We start from the raw sequence: 21,534 nt of genomic DNA on the forward strand, positions 1-21,534 counted from the left end.
TCTTCAGCATTCTCCTGTAGCACCACATTTCTAAAGTTTTTATTCTCTTCTTGTCTGAAGTGTTAATCATCCATGTTTCACTTTCATACAAGGCTACACTTCAGAAAAATACCTTCCAGAAAGACTTCCCGAGACTTAAATCTATATTTGATGTTAACAATTTCTCTTCTTCAGAAATGCTTTTCTTGCCATTACCAGTCTACATCTTATGTCCTCTCTACTAAGGCCACCATCAGTTGTTTTACTGCCCAAATAGCAAAACTCATTGACCACTTTTAGTGTCTCATTTCCTAATGTAATTCCCTCAGCATCACCTGATTTGGTTTGACTACACTTAACATTTATTGAATTTGATGACAGTAATATAGCAAATAGTTAGTACAGAACATTGCACATGAAAAGTGATGTGGTAACCTGTGTTAAACAATAACTCAGTTACTTAGTCACCAGACTGGATCTAGATTTTTTGTGTGAAGAAGAGAACTTTGAAACTGCTAGTATAGTTATTGACAGTTTTAAGTTAGTAGTAATATCCTTGTAAAGATCACCACAGGGTATCATTAACATATTTTTGAAAAATTTGACATGCTGTTGAATGTATTTAGAGAGAGACTGGTTGGATAAATAATGATATTGCAATTGATAGAGGTCTGAAAGCAGGTTTTGATGAAGCAACACATAAATGTGGTGTTATTTAACTGAAAAACCTACTAAGACTCTACAATTTACACTCTATCAACAACAGGCCCACAAGACTCAAGGATGTCTTGATCATATTTTTGCCATTTTTAAAAATACAGAAGAATTGACTAAACTCTACTGTGGGCCTTCCATGCTCTGCTTTCGTTTGTAGCATAGTGTACAATCACTTGTCAGGTTGCTGGTAGTCAATTGGAGGATAGTACAGAGTTGCCAATGATCAGCTATCAGCCAGAAACTATGAATCACTCAAGCTATTTCTTTACATAATGCTTTCCCTGCAACTGAGATATATGATATACAGGAGGACAATAACAGTCTGAAAAGCTTGTAAAGGTTTTGCCAGGGAGGTTATGCCGAGAAATAATTTTTAACAAAAAAAATTCAATACATTGTAATGTTTCCAAGTTATTTAGAATTGAAGTTAGCCAATCAAGTCATTGCATGCAATGATTCAAGCACTTGCATGACGCTAAAATGCAGTAACACACAGACATCTGTGAGTCTGTTAATTATCATTTGTTCAAAAGCTCATTACCAGTTAAAATGTGCCTTTTTCAGAAGTGATAAATTTAAGATATGTGAGCAAAAGTTACATCTGTTCAGTCTGAGGAAACCAAATGAGGAATATGCTTGGTGACTCCATCACAGGCAGGCCACTTTAATTTGTGTGCATGACAACCTCACTGGCTAACTTTAATGCCAAATAGCTCAGAAATGGTGCAACGTATTGAATTTTTTCTTAACCGTTATTTCTCAGCACAATTTCCTCTGAAACACCCTCATGAGCTTTTCAGACTGTTTCTGATCAACCTGTATATAAAAGATTCATTCTGGGTGGTTCTGTAGTTAACTGTGTACAGGATGTTTATGATTTTGTATTGAAATGGATCTCAACAAATGCTTCCAAAGTATGAAATATTTGTAATCACGAGTGGCTGATACTAATTAATTCATGCTAAATACTGAATTTTGCTTGAAGTGATGGATGCACAAGAGTTTCTTGCATTGTTTTGGTGGCCTTTCCTTAATGTTTTGCTATTGCAGTATAACGGTGTTCTGTTATTGGTATACATAGTATTTTATGATGAAATGTTATTAATGATGTAGTCTGAAATGTGGAATATTCATGGCAATGACAGACTATAGTGGCTGTCATGAAAATACCTCCAAGTCACACTCACAGTCTGCAGGCATGAAGCACCATGTTTCTGCAGCTTCGTAGCTTTGTTGACACTTATCCACTGTAACAGTGAAGAAGGTCAGCACCAGCTGAATGTTCAGTGTTCCTTTGCAGTAGCATGTGTTCACGTGTGGTGTCAGTCTTCTGTGGAAAGGTACACTAACATATTTTTTAGTGAGTGAAACGCAGAGCATTGGCCTATGTGTAGTGCTACTCCGGTTGGTGTGTATAAAATGCAAAAAGACAATTGGAAGCAATCAAAAATTGTTGTACAGAATGTACTGAAGTCTTTTACTGATTTGGCCAACAGTGAAGAAGTCCCGAATAATATAAATGTTATGCAAATTCATAAACTGACAGCAAAAGCCTGTGGTATTTTTTAGTTTTCTGTAGGCCATATTAACACAGCAGTAACACTGGCAGAACCTCCTGATGTGAACACATTGTTATTATCCAAGAAAAAGATATAAAAAAATTGAAATTTACAGAATTTGACAATTTTAACAAAGAGCCCATGCAGAGAAATGTACTTGGATGATCTCTGTGGAAAAATTAATTATTATGGCTCAGAAGCTTCCATCTTTCATCTTCTCCATTCATTTGGTTCCTGTTTCAGAAAGTGTAATGATGGACAAAAATTTTTAATGGAACACAGAAACATTGCAGCAGCAAGAGCAAAGTTTTTGAATACAATACATTTATTGCATGCTAAGAACAATAGGCCTTTGCTGTACTTACAATGAATCCCTCGAGTGCGACGTCACAAGTTCAATCTTTAATAAGACTCAAATGGCTCTGAGCACTATGGGACTCAACTGCTGTGGTCATCAGTCCCCTAGAACTTAGAACTACTTAAACCTAACTAACCTAAGGACATCACACACAGCCATGCCCGAGGCAGGATTCGAACCTGCGACCGTAGCAGTCACACGGTTCCGGACTGCGCGCCTAGAACCGCGAGACCATAATAAGACTCACTTGAAAGTTTTGTGTTAACAATTATGACAGGGAAAATGTTAGCTGCTAATGAGTCACCATTTGCATCATGAGGGCACTAGAAAATGAGTGTCTGGGAGATGCAGAGATCAACCTTCTATGGTAAGTGCATATTATCCTTCACATGGTATGCCACAGTGATCACAAAGTTTCACACCATCAAGATCAAAGGCAAACTCATTGGGAATTACAAACCATGCACGACATTCAGCTAGGCATCCACTCTTAAAGAATGCATATAGAATCAGACTGGTGTAATGAGGTGATGAGAACTGATGGAATGTGATGGCATGCCACCAAACACGAATCTGTTTGGTGCTTATCATGAAACTGGCTATACTTTAAGACGTACCTGCAAATACTGTGATAATATGCTTTATAGGCATGGAAAAAAACAAATTTCCAGAAGCTAAATTTGTCCAGTAGTTCCAGCTGGTATGAACTGCAATGTCACACACTTTTCAGATGATAGTTTGCTCTAAAGGAGCACAATTTTTAAACACAGACCAGGAATCAAGCAAAAGCAAGTTATTTTGACCGGTTATTGGCCAAAAACAGTACTCATACCACAACTGTAGTTCTCTTACACCAGTTTTCCCACTCTTACTTGCTGTGACATAAATATTCCCTGCTGCCCTTGCAAAATCATGCACAAGAGAAAGAATCATGGGGTAAGTTTGTTTATCTCATTTACAAATTTTTGGGCCAATTTTGCAGTTTGCTGTGCATCCTCAAGTTGACACTTTGTTTGAAATTTTTTATCTTATGTCTTCCAATTCTGTAGCACTAATAGAAGATATGCAACCAGCTACTGCTTCCCTTGAAATCATTATAATCTGTGCTGTGCACAATTTGATGTGCATGACATAGTACATCACTATCACGCACATCATGTAAACTGTATCAAGCATTCTTGAAATGTGCAAACACCAGTTTTTGTAACAAGTGCACCTTGTCCTCCCTTAGTTTTTCTGATGTGCTACATGGTCATATTGCTGTGTACTTATTCAAATCTGTTCACAATTGTTTTTTTACTCTGCTGCAGATGATCTTCCATGTATGTAATTATGTTTAGCACCCACTCCTTGGACAGCAGCTGTACTTTACTTTGATCAACTGAATTTGTGGTTCCCTGTTGGATAAAGATGATGAACTACATGGCTTGACACCTATTTCAATATCACTTTCACTTGTTAAGCACTGGATCCTCATCTACATTGTCTGCATAGTCGAGCATACATGACAACACACATTCGACTGACTCATCTTGCAGAAATACTAATATTTCATCTGCCAGTTTTTTCTCACTCTGCAAAAAACCTTAGGTTCCTTTCTCATGAAACGTCAACCTTGGCAACTGTTGCTGTATATATAATGCAATATTTGCTTTGTTGGTTGTTGTCATTTCTCTGCTTTGTATCAACACCACTACCACTGTGGTGAGTTACTCACTGACTAAGCAGTTTGACTACACTCCACAGCCTTATGCTGTTATGCTCCCCATTGGATACCTTCAGTGCCACCCCCTGTTGTCATTAGCAGCCAACAGTGTGATTGCATGGTAGATAATATGTGGGGCACCAAATGCCATAAATATCATTAGCCTTTTGTCACCTTGCACTCAGGGGGTTCCTTGTTGGATGAAACTTTGGTTTCACAAAACCATACCAATAAGTATACATGGCATGATTCCAAAGGAAATGGTTCTTTGAAAGTGTATATTGGTACATGTGGCAAACTAACCATTGCCCCTACTGGTTCATTGAACACAGGCTCTGTACCAGAGGCCAAACTTGCTTTTTGTGGTTTTAAAAATTCTTGTCAATCCAACTATCATTCAGAAATGAAAGGAGAAATTTTTAAGAATAGGTTCATTTGACTGTTGTCTGTGTTGGAAAAAGGCTCTATTACTGTGATGAATAATGCCATCTATCATTCCATTTAAATAGAGGGGCTGTCACGTTCAAATTGTCACAAGGTAAGTACTATGGAGAGGGTGAATGACAACCACGCTCGAACCTCGGTGTACAGTCCTAACTGTCACATCACTGTATAGTCTAAGTAATAGCATTACTCCCACATTCTCTAATTACTTTGCTTGTTTGTTTTTCCATTTTGTGTTTGTTCTACCTGTTTTAGAGCAGTTTACATATATTTATTTAACCTATGTTTGTTACAGCAGATGATTTACTGCTGAGGCAGGCAGGGTCATTGAATGGTCTTCTTCCTATGTCGCTGGTTGCCCAGGTTCCCTGAGTGCTGCAACATTTCATGAAACTGCCAAACAGTCGGTGTAAACCGGTCTCACAACAGTTGGGCACCAGCGACCTTGTGCAGTTCCTGTGTCATGAAATCCTGCAGGAGATGCATGGCAAGCTTTAGAACTCTGCCTTGCAGGCCTTACATAACAGAGATGACCATCACCTGCCTTCCACACATTATGACCATGTATTCAATTGCTGGTTGGGTCATCGCTAGATATAGAATGATGTCGCAGTGAGGTGGCAATGTTGACTCAAGAGTTTAGTAAAGGGGTAAAGTGCTTGTAGACAGTCAAGCGATCTGCCCCTAACCTCACTAATATGTGTTTCCCAGGTGAGACATCTGTCTAGGGTTACCCAAAATACTTTGCAGTGCAATACCATGGAATGGGGCTTCCCTTAATCTGCACTGACTGAAGGTCCAAAGGCATTCTGTGCCTCATAATTATTATGACCTGGCTTTTTGCAGCATTGAATTTCAGACACCACTTAGTGGCCCAGGTCATGTTGCATGCCCTCTGCAGATGATGGCACAAGATATAAACTTCTAGGTAGTGAATGTTGAGTGCTGTATCATACGCATAAAGTTTCATTGTCGCTCTCTCCATCTTTTGGACATCTGAGGTATACAGAGAGTACAGCAGGGGGCAAGGACAGACCCTCATGGCACTCCCACTAGTACAGGCCTTGCTGCCGATACATCACCTCCGACATGACACTGAGTGTGCGATTACACAGGTAAGACGTGTGATGTTGATACCCGCAATAGAAAGAATTTCTAGAAGAGTCCCTCATGCCATATATATTCAAAGGCCTTGAAAATGTCCAGAAGCACCACCCCTGAGTACTTCTGATGCTCCAACACTCCCATTGTACAGATTCTCAAAGACTTTCAAAATGGCAGGGAACAGTCAACAGTTTTGCAGCAGTGTAGCATCTTTTCCATGTTCAGGAATGGCAACTACCTCTGCATGATTTCAAGCAGTGGGGCAGTCACCAGTCCTAATGATTAAACGGGTACAGAAATGGGTCAGAGGGTGCCAGGTGGCAGCTGCTTAAGCGTAGGATACAGCACCTTGTCGTAACCTGCAGCCTTCTTAGGGTTTAGATTATGAACTTGGATTTCCACTTCCTCCCCAGTAATGGTGTCTATGGCATAACCTGCTGACTTGTCCACAATAAATAAAGCTAATCTTTGCCGCATTTACGAGTGTGCTCCACGTCAATCACATCCTCTACTGGCCTGAAGTCATCTACAGATGTGTCAGCCAAAACACTAATCTTGGTGTCAGGTTAACAGACAACTTGTTTGCCGACTTGCAGGGGAGGAAATGCACTACCATTTCCTTAGGACTTGTTTTGTAGTTATCCAGGTAATGCCACTGTCATGTCAAAGTGTGGCCACCTTGCCTGCCCAGTGTCTGTTTCTGTGGTTTTCCACTGGCAACTTTATCTCATGCCACAGATTGGCCACCTTGCCTGCCCTGTCTCTGTTGCTGTGGTTTTCCATTGCCACCTTCAACTCATGCTGCAGCTGATTGAAGTGGTGTTTTGTGGTAGGGTACCTCATTAACTGCATTCACAGAAAATTCTATTTTTTGTGTTTTATCGCTTTCGGTACCTCAGAGGGCAGCTGGCGACATCGATTACTTACCCTGTGTAGCTAGCCCCTGGAAATAGCAGCATCTACTGCTTCAGCTTTATGTCAGTTAGCTGCCTTATAGTTTCATCAGCACTGACAACATTTGGATCTGGCACAACATCGAGACAGTCTTGCAGGCTCTCCCAGTCCACCTTGCCTAGCTCCCTGCACTGTTTTGGTGGCTCTACATCAATAATTTCCACACTGAAGATGACTGGGAGATGGTCTGCTGGCAGAGCACGTACCATCATTGAGATAATGAGGTGTCTAACACCCCTCAGTACCACTACATCCAGCATATCTCCTTGGCCATTATTGTTGGGACAGATAGTGGAGTCATATGACCCCAGGATTGCTGCATAATGCTGCCTAACCACACACAGCAGGTGGCATCCACTGATATTTGTGATGCTAGAATTCCATTCAGAGTGTTTGGCTTTGAAGTCCCCTGGGCCAAAAAGTTTGAAACATAGAGACATAAATGCCTCAAAGTCTGCTGGATCTAAGAACCTCATGGTGTCTGCTATGCAGGCACAAAGGTAATTTAGCCTGACAATGTTGATACTGCAATGACAGTGGCTTCAACTGTTCTGAATTGTGGCAGCTGCACTACAGCGTGCTTGAAGGAGGTCTTTATGTAAATAGCCATACTTCATCCTGCAGTCAGCCTATTTGCATAGTGGCACTTATACTTGCCCACTCACATGAAAACACGAGGCTTAAGGTGAGTTTCTGAGACTTGCCACCCGCTGACTGCTTTGTCTCACAAGAACTGCTGAAATTTCCCGGCCTGTGTTCTTATGAAGTTTGCATGCTAGGCTCAACTGTTAACCCAAGTGTGGTTCATCAGTAAGGGAGACCGCATATAGAGCACATATGCAGCACATTCTTGAGTACTGCTTAAGTGTTTGGGATCCTCTCATTAAAGGACAGCATTCAAGCATTTCATAAATGTGCTGCTAGATTTGTTGCCAGTAGATTTGATCCTTATGCAAGTGCTACAGAGATACTGCATGAACTCAAATGGGAACTGCTGGAGGGAAAGCAATGTTCTTTTCATGGAACCCTACTGAGAAAATTTAGACATGGCTGACTGTAGAACAATTCTATTGCTGTCACTGTACACTTTGTTAAGGGCCACGAGGAGCCATAAGGACAGTTGGTTTCCCATTCTTTATTTGTGAGTGGAACAGGACAGGAAATGACTAATAATGGTACAAAGTACCCTCATCCTTGCACTATGTTGTGGCTTGTGGAATATGCGTGTAGATGCCAATCTAACACACAATCATTCCTTTGTATGGTGTTTCTGGTTCATTCTCATACCATTATTTGTGGTAAAATAAACACCATTCATGGATTAGAAATTATGCCTGTTCTGACTGTGTGACTGCTGCCTACAAGGCAGTATGAGGAGCAGTCTATGATCATGGAACATGTGATCAGCATGTCACCAATCCTTCCAGCCATTATTGCCAGTAGATAAATTGTGTTGATGCTGCTACTTCTTTATTGAAGCAGATCCTCATTTTGCCTCACAAGCAAAAATATTTAAAGACAAATTATAAATCTACAAGAAAGAAAATATACACTCAAGAGAAAGTACTGCAAATTGCTTCAAGTTCCTATTCAAATATCAATATAATGCAGAAAATTAATTAATTTTAGATGCATTTGTCACAAACTATGACACTACACCATCATCATGGGGAAACTTCTGGAAATTCTGTTTCTTCCATTCACTATCAGCTAATATCATGTGATACTAGAAAAATACAACCTAAACAAATAGATATGATGCTAATAAAACTATATTTTGAAATACATGCCTTGACTGTTTATTGCAAATAAACAATAGCTGCCTTACCATGATGTGTTGGCTGGTGGGGCTTGCTGATTGTTCCATCTCGATTCACACAGACATATCCTCCAGGCTGATTACGACATTCCTGTGTCTGGATATCACAAGAATGAACTTCTAGTGCACATTCATCAATATCTACAAAAGTAAAAAAGAATATTAATTGGACGATTAACAAAATTTTACCATCATTCTTGTCTGCTACACAAGTTGTATAGAATAACAAATGAACTAGAAGTGAGAAATGCCAGAGCAAACAGGCGTAATGAAGGTCTTTTTGTGGTTTAAATTCATATAAAATAAAAGTATAAGCAGAAACCATTAACAAAATTACTAACAGAAATTGCATTAAATGGGAAAACATTACTATGATTAGTGTTATATTTATTGACTAAACTGAACACAGTTGACACAATATTTGAAATATTTATAAAGAAAAATATGATTCACTTGCTGTACACTATTCCAGAATGCTCCATCAAATGTAGCAGGTATCATTATGGTATGGAGAATTACATTTTAAGGTGGTTGTTGTTGTCTTCAGTCCTGAGACTGCTTTGATGCAGCTCTCCATGCTACTTTATCCTGCGCAAGCTTCTTCATCTCCCAGTACTTACTGCAACCTACATCCTTCTGAATCTGCTTACTGTATTCATCTCTTGGTCTCCCTCTATGATTTTTACCCTCCACACTGCCCTCTAATGCTAAATTTGTGATCCCTTGGTGCCTCAGAACATGTCCTACCAACCGGTCCCTTCTTCTTGTCAAGTTGTGCCACAAACTCCTTTTCTCCCCAATTCTATTCAATACCTCCTCATTAGTTATGTGATCTACCCATTTTAAGGTATTATGTACTTTTCCTCTTCTTTAGGTGGTACTGTAACTACCAAGATTTGATCATTTGCCTCATAAATGCTTTATATTTCTTGTCATTTAAAAAGTAGTTCTACACCACATACGTTCACTAACATCTTGAACTTTTGGTAGCAAGTCAACTATGGTCTGCAATATACTGTACCAATTTTGTCTCCTACGAATCACTAACTATGAACTGCAGAGTTCAAATATTTGTGGCATTGGTAAATGAGCTATGTAAATCAGTTCCTAAGCTCAGTAGCTTTTATGTATTGACAAATAATCAAAGATGTAATACATTATGTCAATGAAGATAGACTGCTACTCACAAAATAGACTAGATTCTGAGTAGCATGTAGGCAAATAGAAAAATGGAAGAAGTTTGTTTTCCAACAAAACAAAATCTTCTTCACAGTTAAGAAACACACACAACTCACACAGCCAATCTTGTCTGCAGATACTACTAACTCATTGGAGCAATTACGAATCTAGCCTTGTTTAGATACTGTGGAAATGGAAGAGGTGTGGAGTAAGGTTGAGAGGAGCTATTAATGATGGTGCTGAGGAACAGGTGCAAGCAAGGGCACATTAGGAGTAGAAATGACAAGAGGAAAAAGGACAAAGTACAGGGCAAATTCAGAGAATACAAGGTAGGAGGAAAAGAGAGTGGTAAGAAAAGGCTAGTATGTGTGAGTTTGATGGAATGATGAGTAATAAAGTAATAGGGGAAATGTGAGCCTGATGTTGGGAAAATGAGGGTGGAATAAGGTGGTGAAAGTTTTCTATCCAGTTCTGTTACAAAACTGTAAGCTGGAAATAAAGCGAAGGTTGTCATATGCTACATACTAAATGAATACCAATACACAAAACCAGTACATCAAGTAACAGGTACAGGTCATAGCAGCCGGCCGAAGTGGCCGTGCGGTTAAAGGCGCTGCAGTCTGGAACCGCAAGACCGCTACGGTCGCAGGTTCGACTCCTGCCTCGGGCATGGATGTTTGTGATGTCCTTAGGTTAGTTAGGTTTAACTAGTTCTAAGTTCTAGGGGACTAATGACCTGAGAAGTTGAGTCCCATAGTGCTCAGAGCCATTTGAACCATTTTGAACAGGTCATAGCATGTGTAGCAATATGATGAGGTGAGAAGCACTTCATATACCACAGAACAAAATGATACTTGCCACTGTGCAGGTGCCAGCTGGCAGCAGAAGCTCCCACAATATCAAGGTATTTATCCCAGTGTCACTATCGATATTGACTGTAGACAGGGATATTAAACCCTTCTCCTCTAAAATCAGCATTTAGGGCCAATAATGGTAGTGTTTGTTCTGTTGCTGGCAGAAAAAGGTGGAGGAAGGTGGAGTGGCATGGTAGAGTTTCCTGGCTTCTTGCCAAGGGATTGAGCAAAACAGCCTCATCCGGATTGGCCAACTCAGATGTCCCAGATTGGTACTATGGGGAGATGGAGCTGGCAGCATGTCAGAGGCAGAGTGCTGCATTGGTACTACTTGGGCTAGGAGAGGCATAGCTGGTGGGAGTGGTTTCACATCCATGTGCTTCCACACACTGGGCCACTAATTTGCATGCTTTTGAGTGGGGTAAGGAGGGTGCAGACCATAGCAGTGGGTTGGCAGTACAGGTTGCAGCTAATGGAGGTGTCAGGCACCTGGGTCAAATGTGGATGTGCCATTTGCAACAGCAATCATTGCCAGAACTGGTTTTGGTGACAGGGCAGGAGCTCGTGACTGACCACATTGTCAAACAGCTTATGCCCCTTGTAGCCTACAATGAACTCCTGTGCCGCCATGGATGCTGGCCAAATGTACATGCCCAGACACAGGTGCCCTGCATGTAGATCACCTGCACTTCATCTAGGCATACTACAAGGGGTGCAGGAGGTCTAGCAGGGTCCAATGAATGCAGCTGTGCAAGATTTTGGCTACATTGGTACCTTTGATAGGGGTGGACCGGTACATGGTGAAGTAGCTGTGAATCGCTTCATGGGCCGAAATGTCCATACCATCTGCTCCACCTCAGCATTGGTGTCTCGGTGAGAGGGGGTGTTGGTCAGGTGCTCAGTGCCATTGCAGAAATGGAAAGCCTCAAACTGTGAGGATGTGAAAAGGGAAATGTTTTCAGACACAAGTGTGTGTGATGCTCCCTTGATCACAAAAACTTATAGAATTGCTACCATTTTAATGGTAAAATCTATGAGAAGATACAGTGGAATACTGCATTAGCTAGCAGTAGCTGGTGAGCATGCAGTGTCATCATTTGGGCAGTGACGTTGATTTATTGTGATATGGGCTAGGCTCGCATGGTGTAACCTGCCAACACAGCAGTAATGCATGGCCCAGGCAAGACAATTTCTCAACCATCAGGATTTCTGTGGTATTGTTGAGTATGTGATTGGAAGTGGTGCAGTGGCATAATTACTAGCCTGATATCTGGAATAAATAACTGCAGATTTTGTAGTAGATTAATTCACAGCCCAGCAGTCTACAAAAATGAAGGTACTACACCAGATGAGGAAGTGGCATGAAGCTGCCATAAGCAGCCACCAGTTTGAGTCTCTGCAGTGGTACCAGCTTCCTGCACTGAGTGTACCCTCTGAACTGGCTGCCACAACACAGTAGGCCTTCCCAGCTCACTCCAGCTGCAGCTGTACTTTTGCCCATCTGCAGTGGGTCACATCCCAGGCACAGTAGCCACCTTCCGAAAACAGGGTGGTGGGCGCACCTCCTTGTTGTATTCTTTGACTGCCTCTGGAGTTGGCTACCTCTGCAAGATTCCTATCTCCATATGCCAGTGATGAAAGTGCTGAGGATCAAACAACAGTGGGTGCATGCAAGGCACCAAGTGCAGGTTCCAGTAAAATGAAGTGCGAGCATGCATTGCAACCAACTGGCCGGCTGCTGAGAGCCACCTGGCCAGCTACCATCCCTTTTTTCGTGGGTTGGAGTTACGGTCACCTCCCCGTATTGACACAGTGCTGATGTAACATGGAAAATAAATTACTGATTTTGTCAGCCACTTCCCTTTGGGCCTCCATCGGCCTGCCACCCAGCTTCAAACATCAACCATTTGACATTCTGACAATGTAGTCAGCCGGGGTTGGCTATAGGCTTAAGAGAGGGCATGGATCATAGCATGTGTGGTCAGTGACAACATCTATGTAACAATTGTATGCACTCTCTCCCATGGTTGATCTGAGTGCTGCCATGGAGAAAAACCTTGTGCTGGGGCCATCTGGTTAAGGGAGCACACACACTACAAGAGTGGCATACACATTCAATTTCAGCATGAATAAAGGCCACCAGGCCATTCTATGTGCCACTTGGCTAAGACCTTCATGCATATTATCCTCGAATGTGAATGTTGAAGGAGGATGCAGTGCTAGAGGGGGAGGTGGGATGAAGCTCCGCCTTTCAGTGTAGTCCGTGCTTTATATTAAGATTCTGTTTAGGATAGCAAAAGTTAGTTTTGTGCGGTATTCTGAGCACTAGTTACAGCCAGGTGCAGGCCGGATTGCAGTGAGTTAGGCATACCAGCAGTTGTGAAGGCAAATAGAGGCCACAGGGATGCAGAACTGCCAGAGAAGGCACACACAGCAGTTTGCACAGCGCAAGCTACAGGCAGAAGAGGCCCACTGGAGCAACTTAGGTGTGGTGCGTACGTGACTCGGAGTGGCACGTTAGCAAAACAGGGGTGCACAGCCAAGTATAAATAAAAGATTCACTGAAGTGTGACAGCTCTCTTGGACAGTGAGGCATGTCACACCACCAGCTTCACACAGCAGCAGATGGGGCACCAATGTTCCAGTCCATGGCGGGTCATTGGTTTGACCCCCTAAGGCTGACACAGGGTCTGTAGCCAGCCAGCCAGTCAGCCAGCGGCAGGACACTCCACGGCTCACTACCGCAGGCAGTCATCCTGGCTTCCAACACACGCCAGTGACAACCGGGCCGAGGGTCGCAGACTCGGCTGCGGATTGCGACCACTTGTCGGCGCCGCATCCTAAGCCACACTGGCGAAGGAACATGGCGTGGACACTGGATCGCGGGCGCTTGTTGGTGCCACTACTTGGGCCACGCCAGTGAGTACACGCAGCACGGGCATTTTGCGGTTGTCAGCTGGCCGTGCTATGGCTCCCGGCAGAGCAGTGCGGAGACATCATCGGAACTCAGCAGGCTGGCCAAGGTCAGCACAACACAGCATTGCATTGCACAGGCCACTGGAATGCTTCCTCAGCATTGCAGGGCCCTGTGACATGGATCAAGGTGAACGAGGACACTGTAGTTCGAAACAATAAATAATTTGGAAAGTTCTCACCGAGTTTTAATATGGCACATTCTACCTCCTGGTATCAGCCGCTACAGTGTCACTGACCCTATGTCATGTTGCAAAATAGTTGTGAAATGCTGGATCTGCTCATTTTGATAAGTGCTCAGGCCATCCCAACCACCAACCACGCTGCTGACAAAATGTCACACAGAACTGGGTCGTGAGGCAATGCTGTGGCTACTTCATGTACCATCATTGGGAACTCATCCAGGGTTTGTTGCAAGTGCAGAGTGAACATAAAAGAAATCACTTTGCATTGGTACCAATGGAAAGGCAGGACAGGGTGTCTGCTGTGGTATATTGGATGGTAGGATGGAAGTTAATTTCATAGTTATACATGCTTAAAAACAGCGCCAACCACTGCAGATCCTATGCTGTCTTTCCTGGGAACTTAGAGCAATGACAAAAAGCGAAATTGTGTGTTTTTGGTCAGTTAAGAGGTGGAATTTGTTGCTGTACAAATACTCATACAATTTCTTGATGCCATAAACTATTGCTAATGCCTCTTTATCAGCTTGTAAATAGTTCAGGTGTATCACTGTTAATGTTTTGGAGGCATGCGCAGTTGTACTTTCAGAGGTGTCTGACAATATTATGTGACAAAATTGCTGCAATCCCATACTGGGACACATCCATTGCAAGCATCATCCACAGGCCTGGTGTATCTGGCATCAGGTATTGTGCTGTTTTGAGACAATTCTTAGATGCTGCAAAGCCTGTTGACAGAAAGATGACCACACAAATCTGATATCAGTTTTGTGCAGCTGGTTGAGTAGGTGCACAATTTGTGTTGCTTGGGGAATAAAATTTGCATAGTAAGTGATCTTGGTCACTAAACACTGTGACTGAGGTTAGTGGGCACTGGTACATTTATTATTGTGTTAACAGCATCATGTGCAGGCATAATATCCTTGCTACGGAGGATGTGCCCCAAATATTTAACACTGTGTTTGAAAAAACTGCACTTGTCTAATTGCCAATGTAGACCAGTTTCCAAGAGCTGCTTGAAAATGGATTCAGGGTTCCAACAGTGTTTTGTGTGTGTTGATCCTGTTACAACGATATCATCTAAATAGTTAATGCAATATGGAATACCCCAAATCTGTTATTCTAAGTATTTTTGGAACATGGCTTGGTCACTACCAATCCCAAATGCTAAATGATCATTCTGGTATAAGCTGAATGGCATATTTAAGATAAGCAACTGTTTTGATACAGTACCTAATGGAAGTTGTATATAAGCATCCTTGAAACTGATCTTTCAAATTTATTTTTCCCTGGTTAGTTTCATTACCAACTCTCTGGGTGAAGCATAGGACAAAGATCAACACTGGACTGAGCATTGACAGTCACCTTCAAATCACAATGAATGTGTGAAGACCCATTAGGCTTTTTTAATGCCAGCCCTAGGTGGTGTCTTGACTAGATGAAATCACAAAAATGTATGCCTCGTTCCTGAAGCCTTACAAACTTGATGTGAACATCTTTAACTCAAAATGGTAGCAGGTGAGCTCTACAAAATTTTGGCACCGCCAATGGTTTCATAATTATATGTGCACTAAAATTTTTTGTACAACATAGTGATGCTTCAAACATTTCTTTTTATATATTGCAATGAGAGTCTACATCATAAAATGCTGTAAAAGCATCTCAGCTGAAAATGTTAACCGTTGTAGGAGACTCCATTACTAAGACTGTTAGTAGATGCTCAATGTTTCTGTACTTAGCTGTAAGCGGCAACTCTCCAAAGATAGGAATTGTCTTTTGACAGTAAGACAACTGTCACTGAGGCCTTTCCAAAGAAGCTGAGTTGAACTACTTACATGAGTCTTCATTCATTAATGATATGGCAGCTCCGGTGTCCAGTGAGAACTCCACTGATTGGCTGGTGTGACTGTAGTATTTAGTTAACAGGGCACATAGTTCACTGAAATATCAATCTCTAGGGTTCAAGAGTGGTTGTAACTTTTGCTCAGTTTATACAAATTACTGCTCGAAGGCAAGAGTCAAGCACTTTGTTGTTTCCCAGAAATGCTATATGCAAGAGAATACAGTTCAAATTGTTGGAGGTATACCTCTCAGCTCTTGGAAGCCTTTCCAAAGCAGGCAAATGCAACTGTGAGCACTTTCAGCCTACTGACTGGGCAAGCATAGGTATTATAAGCTATCAATCAAGTGGCCTATGACACCGAGTTCGTACCTTGTTATGTCACATAAATGAGCCATTTACCCACCCCTGCCTGCAGGCACTGGAGTGAGTTATATAATTGTGTAAGGCTGTGGTCCAGGTGTCTGACAGCCTGCATGTATGGTGTTTGCTCACCCTTGCTCATAAGTGCCTGGCTGGAACGATCTGATGTAAACTGGCAGTTTGTTGATACATTGATCTAGAAAGCTGTGCAGTGTTTGCAGGTTAGCTGGCATATGGTGTGTCTGCTTTCAGAGGTGGATCTGCTTTTGATATAGCAAGGAAAGGTAATAACAGGTCTGGACTATTATATGGTGAGCAGACAGATACGGAAAAGATTGCAACATGGTCTTCTGCAAGGATATAATCCATGTGACAGGTAGTTGGAAGCAGGGGAGGTGTAGTGACAGACAAAGATATTGTGTATGTTGGACATGCATTATAATACTACTTTGGGATGGGTGGATAGGACTGTAGGGAGGTTGTTGAACATTTGAGAGTACAGTAATAGACAAGAGGATTTAACTGAATTGCACTTATCAGTTTTCGGTCTATTCTAGCTTTAACTGTATGTCAAATACAACCTTAAGTATCTGAGGCATTCACTTGACTAAATTTCATGATTAGCATATAGTGAAAATATACAGCCTTTGTAGCAAAACTGAATTTTCTAAAAGTGTAACAATTCACCAATCTTTGAATATGCACCATTAAACATTATAAAAATGACAGTCTTATCATCCAGATGATCATTTTACTCACTCAATTGATATATTATTTAAATTTCCTGAACTTGCTGTATTTGCCACCATTCTTGAAGTATTCAGTGACATTCCAGAGATGACCATGGACCAAGAGCCCCATCGTGAAATCAGGGGGGAGGGATGGTGATAAGTTAAGGTTTGGTGAATCATATGCTGGTTTCTAAACAGAATTGTGTGTTCAATAATGTTGTGTGCCAGGAAATGAGTCTTACTGTTGATTGTAAATGTAATGAAATAAAGGTTAACTTGAAACTTGTATCAGTGAGCTATCTCAGCACAACTCACTTACCCATAGTATAGTTTCAGACATTCTTTAGCAAAGAATGTAGTAATGATTTAAGGTCTGGTGAATCACAGGCTGATTTCTATACAAAATCACACACATAATAATGGTGAGTGCAAGACATACTCTGCTGAAATGTGATGGGAAGAAAAACTACATACAACAGTAAAGAAGCTTAGTGCAAAGTTGATACAATTCCTTATCTTCGAATAGCATTACTTTAGCACTCTGTTAACAAAAGACATCTTACAACAAGACATCATTTCAATCTGTTGCTTATCACATTCTGCATCCCCCCTCCCCCCCCCCCCCCAAAAAAAAAAGCAACAGAGCCATTCTTCTTAAACTAATATTGCATTTATTTGAGAGCCAGAAATGTCACTTAGTCATGGAGCCATAGATAGCAAAAGAGCTCTCCAGACTTTGTGATAAACTGAAATTTTGCTTTAGGCATGATATAAAGTTGGCTCACTCAGTAAAAGAGTTGGGGACTTGTGTTTGAATTTCAGTGCACTGCATAATAGTCATGAGTCCACAGCCCCAGTAAATTTCTTCAAATAACTCTTTTTCCTGTTTAGGCTGGTGTGAGTGTAGTATTTAGTTAACAGGGCACATAGTTCATTGAAATATCAATCTCTAGGGTTCAAGAGTGGTTGTAACTTTTGCTCAGTTAATACAAATTACTACTCGAAGGCAAGAGTTTTTTCTTTTATTTTAAGATAAAAAATCCTAGTCAGTCCCAAAGGTTATATCACTGCATGTCAAAAGATATAATTCTGGATACTACAAGAGAAACTGTTTTGCCATACATTTTTCAAAAGGATCCACCTTTAATGGAATGGTCTCTGTGCACTTCTGAATGATGAAAAAAGTACAGGGCGTTTCAAAAATATTCATATAATTTTGCAAGAATATATCTTTCACATGAACTAAGATAGAACTTGTGGTAAATTTTGATTCACGGGTAGGACAACAAATGTTTTATCATTTAAATGGAGCAGTCTGGTTCACAACGGCCTGAAGCTCAGATTATGAATCATATATTTGTTAACTGCACCATGTATTTATCTGTAGCTTCATCATTTTAGTTGACTGTGGAGGCCAGTACAATGTTCATTGTTGAAGACTGCTACATCACTCTCAGTTTGTGGAAAAGCACCTGAAGATCAAGCTGCTTCAATTAAGTAAGTTTTCTGTCTTCATGTTTGTCATGAATACAGATCACTAACAATAATTATCTATTCTTATGACTTATTTAAGACTATTTAATTTTTTGAAAATAACATAATTGTCTATTTTAATGTCTTATTTTAAAGAATTTTTGGTTACAATGACCAGTTTGAAGAACGCAAAAAATGTCTGAACGCCCCTCACTTTGATCATCTTGCAGCTAATACTTTAAAGGAAGAGGTGTTACAGTTGCCCATCAAAAAAAGTGAAAGAAAATCTCAAAATATTGTAAGGAATGTAAAACACTTGTTTGTAATATGTGTTTACAAAATTATGTAGAACAGAAAAATGTTTTTTTTTCTCTTGTTTACTATTCCATATGTAAATTGCAATATTTTGAAGAAAGTGGTATTATTTTATTATTATTATTGTCCTATCCACTTTTCAGTATTAAAGGAAACATGAAAAAGGTTTAACATAAATATTATCTATTATTCATAATATTTTTGAAATTTATGTTTGTTGTCTTTAACACTTTATATCTATTCTAACAAAATGTAACTAACTTTTAAATAAAATACTTTCAATACATTCTGTGCAACCGGCCCAAGGAAAAAAAATTAATCCCGTGGGGTCACCGGGACCCATCTGCTCCAGTTGACAGTGAGCTTTCAATGACTCCTGTTAAAAGTTATTTTACAAGGGTGTATCTTACACATACATACACATACAACATAATGAAGATAAATGTCAAAGTATAAATTTACTTTTCAGAAATTTTTCCCTCCACTGATGCAAAAAACATCCAGATGGCAGTCAAACTCTTCCCATGCTTTTGTGAACATGCCTTAAGATAATATTGCACCCATGCAACCTGTCCCCCCCCCCCCCCTCATCCCACACACACAGTGAAATCGGGTGACACTGGAGGCCAATGATGCAATGTGAGATCCATACACACCCAGCCCCAATATCTGATCTACTGCTGATGTAGCTCATTGGTAAGCTGTGATTGAACTGCACCTGTTGAAACCAAGAATGCAAAATGGCTTCCCAAATCTGAAATTCATTATGTGTATGGCAGAGATCCTACAATTAACTACAAACACACTGGACCTTATCAACAGTGTCAGTACAGAGATGGGGATCAGTTATCATAATGTGATTATAGCAACTATTGTTAGAAAAGTTAATAAATCAGTTGAGAAGGCTCGAAGAGTGTTCATTCTAGAAAGAGCAGATAAACAGTTGTTAGCATCTCATAAGTTAGCGAGCTGACATCACTTAATTCCAGTAAGATGGATGTAGAGGAATTATGAGCAAAGTTTACCAACAGATTGTAAGTCATTGTCTACAGAACTGTGTGCTATTAAGTGGATTAAGGATGGGAACAACCACCACAATTTAACAACAAAATTTGGAAATTGCTGAGGAAACAAATGTTGTTGCACTCACAGTTCAAAAGAGAACATACAAATGATGACAGGAAAAGTTAGCAGAGATTTGTGTATCTGCGAAAAGTTCTATGTGTGAAGAATACGACAATTATCACCATCATAGCAAAAGATCTGGGCAAGAACCTGAGAAAATTCTGGTCCTACATACAATCACTAAGTCAGTCTAAGGCTTCCATCAGTCACTCTTTGACCAGTCTGGTGGGTGGCAGTTGAAGATGGTAAAACAAAAGCGAACATTTAAAATTTTGCTTTTAAGAAATTGACTACATGGGAGAATTGTACAAATATACCATCGCTTGAACACTGGACAGACTCCCATATGGATGACATGGTAATAAGCATTCCTGGTGTAAAGAAACAACTGTCCAAAGTGAAGACAAATAAATCACCAGGTCCCAATGGAATCCTAATTTTGTTATACAAAGAGTATATGCAGCATTGGTCCCTTATGTAGCTTGCATTTATCATGAATCTTTCACCCAGTGCAAAGTCCCAAGTGACTGGAAAAATGTGTAGGTGACTAATGTTTACAAAAATGGTGAAAGATTGGACTTGAAAAATTACAGACCAATATCCCTCGCATTGGTTTGCTGGAGAATCCTTGAACATATTCTCAGTTTGAATATAGTAAATTTCATTAAGACCAAGAAGCTTATGTCCAAGAATCAGCATGGTTTTAGAAAGCATCATTGTGTGAAACTCAACTTGCCCTTTTGTCACATGATATACTAACAACTATGAATGAGGGGCAACAAGCAGATTCTATATTTCTAGACTTCTGTAAAGCATTGTAATATATCTTTATATTCGATGAATTATTCTGATACAATTCTACCCTTGAATGACGTTTACTAATTTTCTATCTCCATACTCGCAGAATCCATGCGCAAAATAGTTTCATACAATATCTATCCCATGAGCGCATAATTATTCTTAGTAGTACTCTCTCTGGTGGTTGTTAGAAGAAAAAAAGCTTCCGAGATTGTCTTCGTGCCGATTAGCCTGAGCTTGGTTTGAAGAATTGTAATCTGATTATTGAGATTTATGACAGAAGATAACTGAGACGAAACTGTACGATTAAAAAGGAAATATATATAGATTGCTCCTTCAAATAAAAGGTGTGTATTTGACATTTGAGAATTAATGATATTTATCGATATATTGCGTAGTTGTTAATCAGAAGGGAACTTCCGAAAGACTGGATACGAACCTGCATTTAATAATCCAAGAGCTCCTTTACTTCTTCGGAAGGTTAAACTTCATCAAAGCCAAATATCCGCTTGATATGAGGTTTCCTGACTGATTATACAACGCTCCCAAAATTACGAGGCATTTTATTTGTACATATTAGCAGACTGCCGCAAAGCACGAGCCTGCAGAGAAGAAGAATCATCGCCTGATTTCATTCTAACAAGTAAATTTCAGAATCATTTTGAGTGACTGAGCTATGACTGTGTTTCCTATCATGAATGATTGATTGCTCGAACGAATTGAGAGCTACAGAATTACGTAGATAGGAGGAAAAATTACAGTGGCGCCAGTGTGACAGGACTCTATTGGATTGTTATATAATATATGTATTTTTTGTTTCATGAAAACCAACGAGAACGAGAGGTAACTAATCTGAAGAGAGATTCGGTGCCCATAGTAAAAGATTACTGATACCAAGAAACGATTTCAACTATTGGACAACACCGAGACTACAGAACAAGGCCAGAGAAATCTAATTTTTTTATCCTGTAGTTAAAATAGTTTGAAATCAATTTAGAAAGAACTTTTTTCCAGATAGCAGTTAGATTGTAGAACTGTATATTGTGTGGTTTTCCTATCTGG

General features: G+C 40.4%; 1 protein-coding gene across 3 annotated transcripts in view; it reads right to left on the reverse strand.

Annotated features, from left to right (window-relative positions):
- The window catches only part of LOC126248378 (fibrillin-1-like), a 647,044-nt gene that overhangs the window by 374,045 nt on the left and 251,465 nt on the right, over positions 1–21,534 (reverse strand). For all 3 annotated transcript variants that reach the window (XM_049949314.1, XM_049949313.1, XM_049949315.1), the window contains exon 7: positions 8,649–8,780. In XM_049949314.1, the coding sequence (XP_049805271.1) occupies positions 8,649–8,780 (132 nt within the window). The remainder of the gene's footprint in view (positions 1–8,648; positions 8,781–21,534) is intronic.

Source organism: Schistocerca nitens, chromosome 3, assembly GCF_023898315.1.
Source record: "Schistocerca nitens isolate TAMUIC-IGC-003100 chromosome 3, iqSchNite1.1, whole genome shotgun sequence".
NCBI lineage: Eukaryota > Metazoa > Arthropoda > Insecta > Orthoptera > Acrididae > Schistocerca > Schistocerca nitens.